This window comes from Fundulus heteroclitus, chromosome 10, assembly GCF_011125445.2.
Source record: "Fundulus heteroclitus isolate FHET01 chromosome 10, MU-UCD_Fhet_4.1, whole genome shotgun sequence".
Classification (NCBI taxonomy): Eukaryota; Metazoa; Chordata; class Actinopteri; order Cyprinodontiformes; family Fundulidae; genus Fundulus; species Fundulus heteroclitus.
In genome coordinates, this window is record NC_046370.1 from 17,268,038 (window position 1) to 17,283,452 (window position 15,415).

The following is a 15,415-nucleotide window of genomic DNA, read 5'->3' on the forward strand; positions in this document are numbered from 1 at the left end:
CTTCTTATTTAAAGAGATCTTATGCAAGCAAAGTTTACCACAGTATCCTATTTAGTTTTTAGATGACTTTCTCACAGTAAAGCAGCTGTAGGCCTACGTAAAAAAGTCGGGGACCAGTTCCGTTTTCCCAGTCGGTCCGATTCTACTAACCCGCCACCAGGGGGCAGTGAAGGCTCAATGGGAATATTTCCTTTCCTTTTAAAAAAAAGTTGTTGCAAAGTCGTGAGTAATATTGCTCAATCTCTCATTTGCGCAACAGCTTTCATAACCTGCCGTGAAACTTCTGCTTGAGTTAAACACAAGGAAGAAAAGTCGGTGACAAACCGAGCCCCGTGCGATCCTCCTCCTCTGCAGCAGCTGTGGCCGAGAAGGAGGAAGTTATCCCTCCCCGGGTTGTTTCTTGACGCAGCACAAATGCATGTATAGCAAAAGAAGAACCCCTTTTTAATGCGGTCTTTAAAAAAAAAGGACATTTTACTTCCCCCTCTTCTGGATGCCAGCTGGAGTTTTAAACAGCAGCCCAGAGGTTAATGAAGGTAAGCTTTGCGCGTTGGAGAAGTTGCTGGAGATGTTTGGTGAGCAGCATGTAAGTGCGACGGAGGACATGGCAAGTTTTAGCTCAGCCAGCCAAAAAAAAAAACATGGTGTAGGGTTTTTCTTTGAATAAGATGATTTCTGTAAGGACTGCCAAGCTATCGCAGGTTACAAACGTACTGAAGTTTCTATCATTTGTGTGAACCTGACACGATATCTGTAGTTTTGGTAACTTAGCAGGACTCTGGAGAACTGGGCTAAAACTGTGTATGACTGCCCTGTGGTGTTTTTAAATGCAGCTATTTTTGTTTATTAAAAGGAAACAAAAACATTCTGGACCTCTACGTGCCTTTTTTTTTACATTTGAGGTGTGAACAGGAAACGAGATGCGAAGTATTTAAACGTGGTTGATGAGTGGGCATTCTTAGCGAGTAGCTAAAGTGTGTCAACCATAGGGTGCGGGGAAGAATCCATCTGGCCAAGTAAATTTCTTTAGATCTGTATGTAACCTAATATTTACAGGTTTGTTCTGACAGATATTCATCCAGTGCCTCTCTCCAGTCCTCATTGGGCAGAGCAGGGGCTGCCAGTCCATCACAGGTTACCACAGAGACACATTGCACACGCTCAGTCCTAATCTATTTTTGAAGTGGGCTGTTGCCTAGAAGTGCAAAAATCCCACATAAAAAAACATGCAACATATGTTTAAGTTGCTGTTGAGGCTAGGGTTATGCACAGCGTGCAAACTCTATGCAGAAAGACCCCAGGCTGGGATTTGAACCGAGGACCGTCTCGCTGCAAGGCACCATTGCTACAAACTGTGCAGCCCTTTGACACACATTGTTCAAGTTATAAAGTTTTTTTCCGTCTTATTGGAATGAGCCTTTTTTTTTTTTTTTAAGAATTAGGACTGTAAGATAGTCTTTTAAATAAATACATTTATGAAAGGGTGTAATATGAAATGCTCTGCCTTTAAAAAAAAACTCAAAAAAATGTTTTTGTTCTTTTTTGTTCCAGTTTCCTCCGTCCCTTTGACCTAAACTAAGTCTGAGTTTATCAAATATAAATCGGAGTAGAAAAAAAAAATTGGTCAGCTAACATAAGATTACGCAACTGCGATTGGTTTATGTAATTTGTCCCAAAATCATTAAAACGAGATTTCTGGGAGTCTTCTTTGTCCTTTTCACATCATGAGCTCTGATATGTGCTGCAGGAATGACTTTTTTTATTATTATTTTTTATTGATGGTTAAAGTTTAGTGAGAGAATCAAGTCGAACAGGTGACCAAAGTTGGACCTGATGCAGCTGTTTTTTTTTTTTTTTCTGTGTCAGGTTTCCTGTTTTTCTCGTGTTAAAGGTGGACTTTGTCTTTCAGTGAAGGGTCATGGTGCTGCCGAGGAACAGCAACAGGACACGAATGGATCCAGAGAAAACAAAAGTGATGGAGAAGGAGGAAACGCTCAGGAAGGTTCATCGGTACGGCAGCATTAACGGAAGCTCCACGAGCGACTCCTGCCCTACGTGTCAAGGCACCGGACGAATTCCCCGCGGTTGGTTTTTTTTTCCCACTGGCAGCTTTTGTTCAGTTTTTTTTCTTTTTTTTTTCCCTTATCTATTTTTCTGACTCCTAACTCACTGGAGTGAAATACTGATCTACAAATAGCTTTCATTTCCTTTTCAGCAACAAAACGAAACAATGTTTTAGGCGCTTTCATTTCTACGTTTTGTCCAGTAAAAACAAAACTTTTTTTTTTTTTTTTTTTTTGCTCTGACAGGCCAGCAGGATCAACTCCTCGCCGTAATACCGTGCAACGACGTGCGGCTCCAACCCAGGCGCACGTAAGGAGCGCCTCACTGAAACGTCTCAGCGTTAGGTTCTATGTTGGTTCGGGGACGTTTAACAACGCTGCATTTGTGTTTCAGGAAGCTGTACGTGTGCATCTCCATGGCAGTGTGTCTTTTACTTTGCTGCCTGATCCTCTTTTTCTTCTTCCCTCGGAGCGTCACGCTCACGCCGGTGTCCGTGCTGTCCGTCATGGTCTACTTCAGGCCGGACTCTGTGGACATGGAGGTCACAGTAAGTGAAGGCCACAACGGGAGGGCAACCACGCACGTTCACATTGGCATCTAAGAATGTTATGGGAAGTTAAAATGCTTTCAATAAGAGGAAAGCAGCTGAAAATCTCCAAAGAAAGGCTGGTCTGAACATAACATAAGAGGTCAGCACCTGCTTGCCTGTTTAAAAAAAAAAAGGGTCATCATAGTTTGTCATTAGAGGGAAACTTTAAAACATTTTGATCGACAGCTAGTCTGACTCAAGTCTTGATAAAACACAGTGGACATAGCTTTTATTCTAGCTGTAGTCACTGCTTTCCCAATGTCCCAGTTTTCCCTTTTGCATGTGCACTTATTTATTTATTTTTTTATAAAAACACTTCCTTGCACTCAACTTTCCATTAATGTGTTTTGATACAGCACTCTGTGAACAGATTACAAGACAAAATCGTAAAACTCCCATTTTGTGGCTTATCCACCTTGTGGAAGTTGTCAGTGACTCTTATGTAAGTCTCATACAATATTAACATTTTCTTAGAAGCCTATTTCAGGTTTTCTTTAGCTGTTAAGCACAAAAAATATAATTTGCACCACGTCTGACGAATCTCTACAAGTTTTACGTTCTGAATTGAATTACTGAAATCAAATTTTCTAATTTATTGAGATGCAGCTGTAAATCTGCTACTTCTTTGTTGTTTTAAAAATCACTTTACTCTTTATTACTCATAATCACATTCATCTTCTGAAGCTTTGTAAATTGGGAAATAAAACCTTTCTGGTCTTGACCAGGTTAAAAGATTATTTGTATTCAATATCAAGCATACAAAAACATGCCTGGAATTCCACACGGTCATTACTTGATAAAGTCAGATGTGGTTTAACCCCCCCCCCTCCCCCTCAACCCATAAAAAGTTGTTTCTGAAAAACTAAGTACACCCTCACTGCCTCGATGGGATTTAAGTACCGCTGTGTGCCAGTACAGTACGGTGCCAAGGTCCAAAAGAGATCAGGGTTTATTTTAGAGAAGCAATTACTGTCAATCAATCTAGGAAGGATTTTAAGATTTTGTTTTTCCTAGTTGGGAAGATTTTTTTTAACAGACGAAAACCCTTGCAACCATCAGCCATGAACTCCTCTGCATTGCAGAGTATACTGAGAAATGTCGTAGTTTTAAAGTTACTATCAGAAAGATGATGTGAAAGACGCATGACAAGCAGCAGGTGTCATATGATGGGCAAAGTCCCCTGACACACTTTAAACCGTGGGAAAACTAGGACTGGTTTCCACACTGACAGCTTGCTTGTTTCTTTTTTTCTTTTTCTTTTTTTTTTGCTCTAGAATCTCATCAACATGACCAACGAGAACTTTGTTCCAGTTCAGATCGTTGAGTTCACCATGCAGGGTCTGCTTGCTCAAACGGTGGTGGGTCATACCAAACTGTCCAACTTGACGGCCATACAGTCTCGATCGAGACAACCGGTGAGTGTCACCCAAAACGTGCTGAGATATACAGTGCCTTACAAAAGCATGCATTCCCTTTGCACTTAACCCATTTGTGACACGTTGATACCACAAACCTGAATATGTTTCTTGGGATTGAATGTAAGAGATGAACATAATTTGGGTCCGGACTTTGGGCCGTGCCGACACTTTGGTCTGAACCAGGGGTCTTCAGATCCACTCCTCCAGGTCCCGTCTCCTGCAGCTTTTATTTGTGTCTCTACTCCAACACTCCTGAGTCAAATAATCAGGTAATTAGCAGGACTCTGGAGAACCCGACTGCCACTTTTACACCGGCCCTACTGGATTCTGTCCGCCCTGCTCAGGTCGTTTTTCAATAGCAGCTCTGGCTGTGCGTTTGGAGTACACCCCATGTCTCTCTATTATCCCGTATCGGCTCCATCTATTTTACCATCAGCTCAGACCATATCTCTGCTTTAGAGCAAACGTTCCCCCAGAGCATGATGCTGCCACCACCACCGCAGCTTAGTTCTGCTCTCATCGGACCAGAACACCTTCTTTGACTGGTTTGCTGTGTACCCAACATGGCTTGTGGCAAATTGCAAATGTGGCTTCTTATGTCTTTCTTTCAAAAACGGCTCTATTTCCGCCACACTTCCCCCAAAGGCCAGCTAATCTGATGAATGCTTTCCTTGACTGGCCCCAGAGTTCAGGTGGTCCGTCATGTCTTGGCAGGTCTGTAGGCAAATTATTTCCATTTTTAGCCGATAGAAGGGGTTGTGCTCGCTAACATGCCCACAGCTTGGAGAATGATTTAAGCCTTACCCCAGACCTGTCTGCTAGGTTTATTGGTCTTTATGGTGCCGTTTGCTGACTCGCGTTCTCTAACACGCCTCTTGTAGAGCAGCTCCGTCCATGCTGAGATTAAATTACTCACAGCTGGACGCTATTTCCTGATAAGGCGATTTCTGAACACAATTGGGTGCACTGGATTTTATTCCAATTTATCAGAGTAAAGGGGTTAAATACAAATGCATGCTGTCGGGCGGAGGGGGGGGGAATACAATCACATCCGTTATTGTTATTGTTGTTTCAAAGGGTTTGAATACTTTTACAAATTCCTGTATTCGTCCCATTATGAGTTTCTTATCTGCACGTTGGCTTTTTGCAGTACATCATCCAAATCGACCTGCCGATCAAAGACCAAGGCTTAAAGTAAGAACCAAACCCGACTATCACCACACTGCAGAGAGGTTCTTTGAAGAGTTTGAAGTTTACATCCACTTTTTGTTTGAATGTGTGGATTCAGCAGATGTCACCACTTTGTCTCTTTCAGCACTTACTGCAAGTCATCTTCTTTCAAGATCCACACGTTGTTCCTGCAGCTGCAGTAAGTCTCAATCTCAAATTTCCAAATCGACCGCAGAGGCAGGCACGACAGCTTATCTCAGAGGCGTATCACTCGAGGCAACACTTCTCTGCAGCTGTGTGAAAAGCCACAGCCACACACAAAAAAAGGCTGATGTAGATGAAGGTCCTATCTTCAAATCCTCAAATCTAAAATGTTCTCTGCAGACTCCACAGAAGGACTGTGTTAAGTCACTTTGGCTTTTGTTTTTAGAATTCAGCGGATGAGGAAAAGCTCAACGCCACAAATTCATTGTTGCCTCTTTCATTTTCTTTCCACTTCTCTTTTGGTTGGCCTTGGAAGAAAAAGGCACTTCTGCTTTTCTATTCACCAAAGGTCACCTCATTGTTGCGTTTCACAAGCAAATATTCTAATGAAGTTTAAACGAGCCGTTGAGTAAAAGAAAAAAATATATTTCTTAAAATAGCTTGCGTTACGCACCAGGTGTGACTGTGTAACTTCAAAATGGTGTAGAAAGTTCACTGTTTATGCTCAACAACAAATCGTCCGCTTCACTGACAAAAATTGGGCAAGCAGAAGGAATTGTTTGATTTAGATTTAACTCTGCACACGAGCAGACCACAGAAGGGTGTGCAAACGATCAACAACACTTTTGACGGTGCATTAGTGGAAGCATCACAAGTGGAGCAATGGTGGAGACATGGAGGATGCCTTTTAGCTGCATTAGCCAGCATTAAAACACTTTACACACTTTGATAGGGGTCATATTGTTTTGGCCAAGTGCATCTCTGTGAATATCATTACTAATTTTCAGGGGCATAATGGTACACAAAAATCACAGTTTGTGCATACTTGTATTAAAGTTTGATGCCATTTCGATTAAATCAAGAGAAACAAAGATTGGCAATTATAGAATTGACTGGATATGTGACTAGATGCATGGATGAATTGATTATCCAAGTATAAAAGACCTTGAAAATAGTCAGTGTTGTTATTTAGGACTGTTCAAATAAGACTGCCAAGACATTTGAGAATTAAAAAAGGTTTAAATCATTTTAAATCGAGTTTTAAGATTAAGACAACACAGTGCACGAGATGTACCTGAATGCACCATGACGGTACAGCAAAAGGACAATCTCTTCTGGTCAACAACAGTACCGGTGCGTTGTCGCTGTAGGTGGATGAAAAACCATAATGACTTTACTGATACCTGGGAGTCCCTTCTGTTTTGTTTGGGTGTCACCTTTTAACGTTGCGCTGCAGAAAGTTGCATTGCAAAAAGTTGCATTGCCCCCGTAGTTTCACAGACAAAAATTCTGCATGTTTGGGTATAAACGCTGTATTTACCCCCATTACCTTTTTTAATTCAGTTTTTTGTCCTACTAAAGTGTTTCAGATCATGAGACTTTTAAAATCAAAGAGTAAATATGAAATGCAGTTTCACTCTGGTCTTATTTCCTTCTGCTGAGGCCTTCCTCTTCTTCTCGTAAAGTTGTACGCAGTTTACTTCTTGCAGCTCTCAGCCATATTCAAAGTATACGGTGTGAGCAGCGGAGCTAAAGTGAACGGCTAACACCGAAGCTAACCGCTAAGCTAGCCGGATACATAAACACAAGTGCGGATGTGCAGCCAGCAAGTGGAACCTACCAAGAAACGTACACGCACACTGGCGTTATGTGAGCGCGTCAGAATGACATGCGGGACAACCAATAGATAAGGCGATACCCCTGGAACTTGAGGGATGGAGGGGGGTGAGAGGAGAGCAGGACCAAAACTCTGCCCAATCCCTGCTCTTTGGTGTGAAGGGCAGAGATTTTTTTTACAGGCCTACAGCTTTCACAGAGATCACATTTTTTTAACCTCCTTTTTTTGAATATATAATTTCTTTACTACTGTCAGGATGGAAGGACCATTTCACGTTGTATAACAAAAAGTGTTTCTGAACAGGATTACCAACTATAGCTTTAATCGCATGGAACAAACTTTAATCTAATTAGCCATTAATCAACAATTAATCGGAAGTCGATTATTTGTTTGCATTCCAAGTTCCACTCTTTTTGGCAAGTCTTCCAGGTCCAAAAGGAGAAAAGCAGCCTCAGACCATCGCCTTAATAACACCATGTTTAATCAGATGAAACGGGAAGCACACCTTCTAAATATGCGTTACTGTTTTCCTGTCAGTTAACAGACAACTTCCCCTAAAAGTCTTGGGCGTCATTAAGATGTTTTGTGGGAGATGTGCAATGTGATCTTTTTGATCAGCAGTGGTTTTCACTTTGGAGCTTCCTAACTGATGCAATCTTTACCCGGTTTCTTTTTTACTGTCGAACCATGAGCTCAGACGTTGACTGAGGAAATCCCGAAGAAAAATGTGTGGCCAGTGGTTTGACCGTAGCATCAATCTCACTTGAGGGTGTACTACAGGACAATAATCTGAGGAACACCAGCAAGTTCACCACTGAACGAATCAACCAAATCAGTTGAATTTAAGATGTGTGGAAGGATCTTAAATGGGCTGTTTATGCTTAAAAACTCTCCAAAGGGGGCCAAAATTTTTCCACAGTCAAAAGATTCACCCCCACTTCTCACTAAACTTTAAAAACAGTGTTTGCCACCAAAAGTGGCTCAACCAGTTTAGTTTAAGGGGGTTATTATTGTTTCACACCGAACTAGGTTGGTTAGGATAGCCTTTTTTACTTTATTAAACGAAGTCATCATTTGAAAACTGCCTTTTGTAGTTACTAGCATTGTCTTGGTCTGATCTCAACAGTTTTGATATTTTGACAGTTTTGAAACAGCGTGACCTAATTAAAAGGGTTGTTTTTGTCCTCTTTCTCTTCCACCCAGAATGACCATGAATATTTCCTACCTGTCTCACACGGAGCAGATCTCCCAGGAGGTTTTTGAGTACATTGATTGTGGCAATAATTCCACCACCCCCCATCCTGTGAGATGATCGAACCCCAAATTACAAAGACCCGCAATGGCACTCTACTTCTATCCTTTTAATGTGTGATTGAGTACTGTTAAAATGATAAATTTTTCTATTATTTTCACAGTCCAAAGCCTTTTAATCAGTCACTACCGTCTTATGAGTTAGATATAACTGTTTTATTACAGATAACGTTGGTTGTTAATGTGTTTTAAACTATACATTTTTCAGCTGTTTTTTTTTTCTTTTTTCAAAATTAATTTTATTGTATTACAGAGTTGACCTCTGTTAATACTGATTTCATTTGCACTTAATTAAACTGTGACAATTATCAAAGGCTCTCTGTTTTAATTGCTTGGATTACTGTTTTTTGTCTTTCTGTTTGAACATTAGGTTATTTTTTTAATATATAATTCAGTTTAAAAGGGTAAATTCATATCAGTCCCAGTCCCCATATGTTTAAGCTTTAAAATAATCAAACATTTCTTGCAATGTTTTCAAGTTGTTGCACTGCTAGACTGTCAATGGAAGCCAATTTGTTTAATATCTTTAGTTGAATCTTTGAAGAATACAAAACGTAGCACAGTTTGACAGAAAATAGGATTTACACTCCAATCAGCTGAAAATCTGTCATAGAGTGGAGGATCAACAGATGCCTTTCTCAGATTCAGTCAGGTCTTTGTAGGATTTCGTCTATCTGTGAAACACGTAATTTTCAAATGTGTTTATTGTGATGTAGCTATTATTGGTCTTAACTCTTCTTTTGTTCTCATTTTAATCACTTAGCTCATTTTAAACAGATTTTAATGAAATTAGGGATCGTTGGTGATGTTTGTAGTTTTGTAACACATCTCACTTATAATGAACTGGCCACAGGGTGGCGCCAAGCAATGCCAATTTAAAGAGCCCACCTACAATGTTCTGCGTTATCCAATGATATCAAAAGCTTACAAGGTCACCAGTTAGGTCAATCATACTTGTATTAGATTTTTTTTATTATTATTAAAAATATTCTGCTGATAACATTTTTGAAATACAGAAGTTTACTGTTTTACCCAAGTATCAAGATGGCATGCTTATAATCTCACTAAAATCTTAATAGTGTGGATTTCTTTTGCATCCAGTCAATGTTACTCTGATAATTCAAAATAAAATCCTGTTGAAACAGCCCTAAGAAGTCAACCAAATTAGTAAACAGAGACCAGTATAAATACAGTGGTTATCAGAAGGCCTCAGAGGATTGCTAGAGACCATAAGTAAAGAAACAGCATCATGAAAATGAAGGAACACAACAGACAGGTCTTGGATTAGATAGTGCCAAAGTTTAAAGCAGGGTTAGGTTATAAAGCTTCAATCATCTCAAAACTCTTTGTTGAATCCATCACCTGGTAATGCAGTCCTACTGGTTAGCAACCAGAGCACTAATCAGAGATGTCAGGAGATTCATGATCATTCTGGAGGAGATGCACAATTGATTCCACAAATCTAGCATCCATGAAATAGCTGGAATAAGAAAGTCCTTTTTAAATAAAAACCGTAAAAGCCCTATGGGGAGACTACAAACGGTGTTCTGGTTCCGATGAGACCAGAATGGAACTTTTGGTTACCCTGTTTGGTACATGCAAATCACTGGACATCACTCCTAACCCAACGTCTCCACAGTAGAACAAGACGTTAGGAAACTTTTCTTCTGCAAAGAGAGGAAGACTGGTCTTGATGGGGAAGATGGCTGGAGCTAAATACAGAGCGATCCTGGAAGAAAAAAACGTTAAGGGCTGCAAAAGACTTGAGACTGTGCTGGAGGCTTGTCTTCCAGCAGGACAATGAACCTAAACATTCAACCAGAGATACAATAGAAGGTTTAGATCAAACCATATTCATCTGTTGTACTGCCCAGTCCAAAATCCTATGTTAAGAAGCTGCTCATTGACTTCAGTTTAGGTATGAACACTGTAATCCTGGACAAGCTGGTGCTGAAGCTCGTGAACCTGGGACTATCCCCTTCTCTGTGTTCCTGGATCAGAAACTTTCTCACCAACAGGCCCCACTCGTGGTGGCCTAGTGGTTAGAGCAGTACCTTTGCATTCTAAAAAGGCTTCAAGTACCTGGTTAAAACCCTGCAGACTGCTACTATGGGTCCCTGAACATGACCCTTAGCCCCAAATTGCTATTGTGAGATATTTTCTCCCTGTTCTGGACCCCATATAGACCGCATAAGAGAACCGGGACCATTGCTGCTCATCCCTCACACCCTGTTCCCTGCCTTCAGGAGTGGTACAGAACCATAAGAACATAGATTGACAGACTCGAAGACAAATTCTTACCTAGAGCTATAAAAGCCCCTATAGACTCTTATTTGCACTATTTACTGCACTTTATAGCTCCAGTTATAACCATATAAAAACGTTCTTGTTACCATTTTTATTCCTTTGTGCTGTCAAACACTTATTTAGACTTTTCAGACTTAAACAGACTTTATTGTCATTCAACTGCACATTCACAATGTAAACTTGAGTGGAATTTTGCTGCAAGGCTCCGAGTAAATTCAGAAGACAAAAGAGAAACTTTATACATATAGGTATTTATCACTTGTCAGGATTGTAGCAGCAAATCAAAAAATACATTTTATATGTACAGAAAAAAGCCGTGATTCCCCAAACTGTTTGTCATCATATATTAGCTCATGTGTATGCAGAATTGATTATCGATTCTTGCTTCCTGAGACAATTCTGATTCTGAAAAGATTTGCAGCTGTTATTGCAGCAAAATGCTGTGTGACAAGCTTTGACTGAGTGGGGCTGAGTACTTTGTTTTTAAAAGAAGTAGGAAAACAATTTGTCAATTTTTCCTCTTAGTTCATGACGTGTTGAAGTGTGAAAAAGCTTAAGAGTTATGAATACTTTTGCGAAAACGATGTGTATTGAAATAACACTCAAATTGATATATTTTAAAGACCGATAAAGACTATTTATTTTGAGTAAAATCCTATGATTACATTTGTTGTCAGGTATCTGCACGTTATCCAGTTTTGGATTATTTATTTCTGGTCTTCGTTTAAAATGCATACGCTTACTCTTTTGTTTTCTCCTTCTGCGTTTCCATTCGCTGTCGTTTTAATCTCTATTTTTATCAGCATATGATAACGAAACTAATGATCAAACGTCGGATATGAGGGAGCCCCGTGCATGCCCTGCAGTTCATTGCTCCACCGGCAGGGGGCGCAGAGCAACCCTCCGCTCCAGGTGACCGTGACGTCACCGGCAGGAGGAGGGGGGGGTGGCTGTAGGTGGCGTTCGCTCGAGCGTCTCCAGGATCCCTCAGTCAGAGAGGAGCAGCGGGAGAAGGAGACGTGGCCGGACGGCAGCAGCAGCGCAGACGTGGAAAAAAAATAAGCGTTTCCTTTCCGCTATGGCTGTGTTTATCTCCTGTGGGTGATCGTTCCTCCTCACGTTTTACCAGGTAATTTCATTTTATGATAAATTGTTTTGGTCTCCTTTTAAAGCTGACGGCTGTCACGAAAATAAATGCTCACCCGGCGAAGTTGCTTATGTGCTATTTCCACGCTGTAACAAGATTAAACAAGCAGCTGTCCGCTGTCTGTCTTGACTGAATTATATTCAGCCAAGGGTAAAAAAATAAATAAATAAAAAATCATCTGATCAGAAACATGACATAGCATTTTCTCTGCTTCTCAGCGTCCCCCTGCATCAGCCTCTTTAAAACTAACCACCGGAATTATAGTTCTAGAGGGCTTTTAAGCGCAGCACTGCCTTGTTGTCCGCATGTAATGGCTGTGGAGTGTCCAGAGACAGCTGTGCGATGGGTATCAGGATGTCAACAACAACCGGATTAGAGCTGCTGCTGCTGCTGCAGAAGAGACAGAGAGCAAAGCGAAGCTCTGGATACATATTGCTTCCCCTGGACTGAAATCAATCAGCCAGAAGGAAAAGCCTTTCTGCTTTAACCGCCTTAAGAGGATTAGGCAGGGCAAATGAGACCCTAACACAGCCACAGACGCCCAATTAACTGTTGTTTGGCTGTGTGATATGGGAAAAATAACCCACTCAACATGGGTTATTTTTTTCATACAGCTTAATCTAAATGGAAAAATGGAGGAATCCCAGTTTGGGCCGAGCACTGCTTGGAAAGTAATCGCGTTACTTAAACTTACGAACGTGACTTATTGGGGGGGTTTTAGGCAACGCAGGATGCCGTGTAACTGAAGAGAGGGATGAAAACATAAGAAATCAGAAGGCAAACTATGGAGTGTTTTTAACAATGCACGTATTGTAGCATCTTTCTCTGCATGTTTCTGTCCGCTTTGAAACTTTAGCCCGTCCCTTTTGCAAAATAGCCCAAGCTCAGCCAGAACGAACGAAGAGAATCCATGAACATACCTTTTTTTTTTTAGCTCTTGCCACAGATACCTGATTAGATTTCGACACAGACCTTGTCCGGGCCCTCCTGGTTTACGAAGAAGCGTGGAGCCGAACCATCCCCGTCCGCCTCTTTTATCGCCTGCGTGTGACACTGAAACAGTTCTCGCACCGCAAACAAGCCGAACTTATCTTTTAATTAAACTCTAACCCAAGCTCTCGCTCTTGTGTTTTGATAAGGTCTCCGGTCGGTCATCGGCTCGTTTCGCCTGCCTGAGAGGAACCTGCCTGCCGAGAAAGGATTAAGCAAGGAATCTCCCACCTCTCCTCCGCGGGTTGCGAATTCTTGGCCCCCGAACCATGGGGAACCAGCTGACCGACATCGCCCCCAACCCGTCGTTCCTGCCGAGCTTCCAGTGTGTGCACGTGGTTGTGATTGGCCTGGATTCGTCTGGGAAGACCTCGCTGCTCTACAGGCTCAAACTGAAGGAGTTTGTCAAAACGATCCCCACCAAGGGCTTCAACATGGAGAAGATCAAGGCGGCGGTGGGGGCGTCGCGGGCCACAAACTTCCAGGTGTGGGACGTGGGGGGCCAGGAGAAGCTGCGGCCCCTCTGGAAGTCCTACACCCGGCGAACGGACGGCATCATGTTTGTCGTGGACTCCGCCGAGCCGGAGCGCTTGGAGGAGGCCAGGGTGGAGCTGCACAAGATCACCCGCACCTCGGAGAACCAGGGGGTGCCGGTGCTGGTCCTGGCCAACAAACAGGACCTGGACTCGGCCCTGTCCGTCGGCGAGGTGGAGAAGCTGCTGTCGGTGCGCGAGCTGGGCGTCTACACGCCGTACCACGTGCAGGGCTGCAGCGCCGTGGACGGCCAGGGGCTCCAGACGGGCCTGGAGAAACTCTACGAGATGATCCTGAAGCGGAAGAAGACGGCGAAGCACAGTCGGAACAGAAAGAGATGAACTCTCTCTCCGCTGAGGGATTGTGGGGGCGTAACCCCGTCAGGAGATCCTCTCGGTGTTGGGACACTTCCAGCCTTAATGAGGCCCTGTTTTTTTTTTTTTTTGTTTTTTTTTTTTGCCCTGAAGGAGAGCGATTTGTGCCAACAGAATAACACCAATTACAAACTGCCTTTAGGGGTCGGCAGAAACGGACTTGCTCACAACGCCGAAGCAGTATTGACTTTCTCGGAGCGTAACGATTTAACGTTGACAGCAGTTAGTCATCACTAAGTGCTCGTTTAGGCCATATCTAAAGAAGATTTCTAATAGGAACTAACACATTTACACACTGAAATGGCAGGAGGAGAAAACCCTTGACCGGCTTTCACTCAAAGGCTGTTTTTTATTCTCTATTTATTCTACGCTTCTGACTGCGTGCTGGACAGAGGAGGGAGAAGACTTATTTTTTTTTTTTTTTTTATTTCGTCAATGCGACGTGAAACAGTGTTCTGTGGTTTCAGAGGATGGGTAATTCACTGGAAGAAAGCACATTCCTGTCTTTAGCCCACGCAGATGTTTCGTTTCAGTTGCTGGATCTCGAGCGTTTCTACGAGTTGTACATTTTTGTAAATTTTGGAGACTGAATAAATCTAAGCACTGTATGGAAATGTGTTGCTATCATTGCATTTTTTAGGTGACCGATATGATTTATTTCAAAGCTTGCTACAAGCAGCCTGTTATTTATTATTATTAAAAAAAAAAAATAAAACCTCTTTTCTTCAAGTCAATCTTTCTGCGTCGGAGGCCGTGAGTAAGGTTGCTGAAACAGACGTTTCCCTGTGGGGGTTAACTTGATCTGAAGGAGAGTATGACTATGAAACTGAAGCTAACCAGTAATACGTGCTATTCTTTCGCCACATCCATGAAACGCGTCGCACAATGCCCATTTAGGACTTTAAAAGTCCTGAGTTATGGCCGCCCTTTGCTATTCATGGTGCGGTAAATGAGGCCAGCACCAGGGAGGACGGTGTCTTCCCCTTCCCCCCCCCATCGGAGACGACACAATCCGTTTAGGTTGATTCCCACCTTCTGTCGTCTGCCAAATGCTGACAGTGAGACTGCGACAATTAGCGATTCAAAGCTGCTGCTGCTGGCTTTTTTTCATCTTCTGTTTTCATCATGTTAACGTTTAACGTGTGCCACCCGGGGCTGTTGTTGCATTTAGAGTAATGAGGCTATCCTGAGCAGGTGAATTAATATCAGTCAAACTTCCTTTTGTTTTTGTTTTTTTAAAGATATGTTGTGTGTGTTTTTTAGTTCAGGGTTACAGAAGCACTGGGGGTTGAGGTATCAGGCTAGTTGCTAAAAAAAATGCTGTTACTCAAACTTGTCTGGGATATAAACAACAAAAAACTAAATCAAGCCCAATTCCCCAGCTCCTGAACCCAGTAACTTTCTAAAGTATTCCCCACTGCTTGAACTTTTTCACATTTGCTTATGTTACATCCACAAACTATGATAGATTTAATTGAAATTATTTGTGATGGACCAACCAAAAAGTGTGACGTGATTATAAAGTGAAGTGGCTACTGAAGCATTTGTTTTCAAAATTTTCACCCCCAAATAGATATCTGAAAGGTGTGGCATGCATTTGTATTCAGCCCCCCCTCCCCTGGTCAACGCCTTTTGCTGCATGTCCTCTGCAAAAAAGAGCACAAACTTCCTCAGATTGCATAGAAAGCA

General features: G+C 42.1%; 2 protein-coding genes across 2 annotated transcripts; both read left to right on the forward strand.

Moving 5' to 3' along the window:
* The first annotated feature begins 217 nt into the window (after positions 1-217).
* Positions 218-8,682, forward strand: tmem106a (transmembrane protein 106A). The gene is made up of 8 exons (XM_012879481.3): positions 218-536; positions 1,910-2,084; positions 2,310-2,373; positions 2,458-2,611; positions 3,928-4,068; positions 5,222-5,265; positions 5,387-5,440; positions 8,267-8,682. Exons 2-8 carry the CDS (start codon positions 1,919-1,921, stop codon positions 8,373-8,375), a joined length of 732 nt encoding a protein of 243 aa, XP_012734935.2. The 5' UTR covers positions 218-536; positions 1,910-1,918; the 3' UTR covers positions 8,376-8,682.
* Positions 8,683-11,642: 2,960 nt separating this feature from the next.
* arl4d (ADP-ribosylation factor-like 4D) lies at positions 11,643-14,340 on the forward strand. The gene is made up of 2 exons (XM_012879488.3): positions 11,643-11,810; positions 12,968-14,340. The coding sequence occupies exon 2, from the start codon at positions 13,088-13,090 to the stop codon at positions 13,691-13,693; it is 606 nt and encodes a 201-aa protein (XP_012734942.1). The 5' UTR covers positions 11,643-11,810; positions 12,968-13,087; the 3' UTR covers positions 13,694-14,340.
* The last annotated feature ends 1,075 nt before the right edge of the window (positions 14,341-15,415 follow it).

Excerpts from the sequence above, each read along its gene's own strand:
- tmem106a (XM_012879481.3), top strand. The coding sequence starts at position 1,919 with ATGGTGCTGCCGAGGAACAGCAACAGGACACGAATGGATCCAGAGAAA. Across the intron at positions 2,374-2,457 it reads CGGCTCCAACCCAGGCGCAC|GAAGCTGTACGTGTGCATCT; the intron begins GTAAGGAGCGCC and ends TTTGTGTTTCAG. Across the intron at positions 4,069-5,221 it reads AGTCTCGATCGAGACAACCG|TACATCATCCAAATCGACCT; the intron begins GTGAGTGTCACC and ends GGCTTTTTGCAG.
- arl4d (XM_012879488.3), top strand. The coding sequence starts at position 13,088 with ATGGGGAACCAGCTGACCGACATCGCCCCCAACCCGTCGTTCCTGCCG.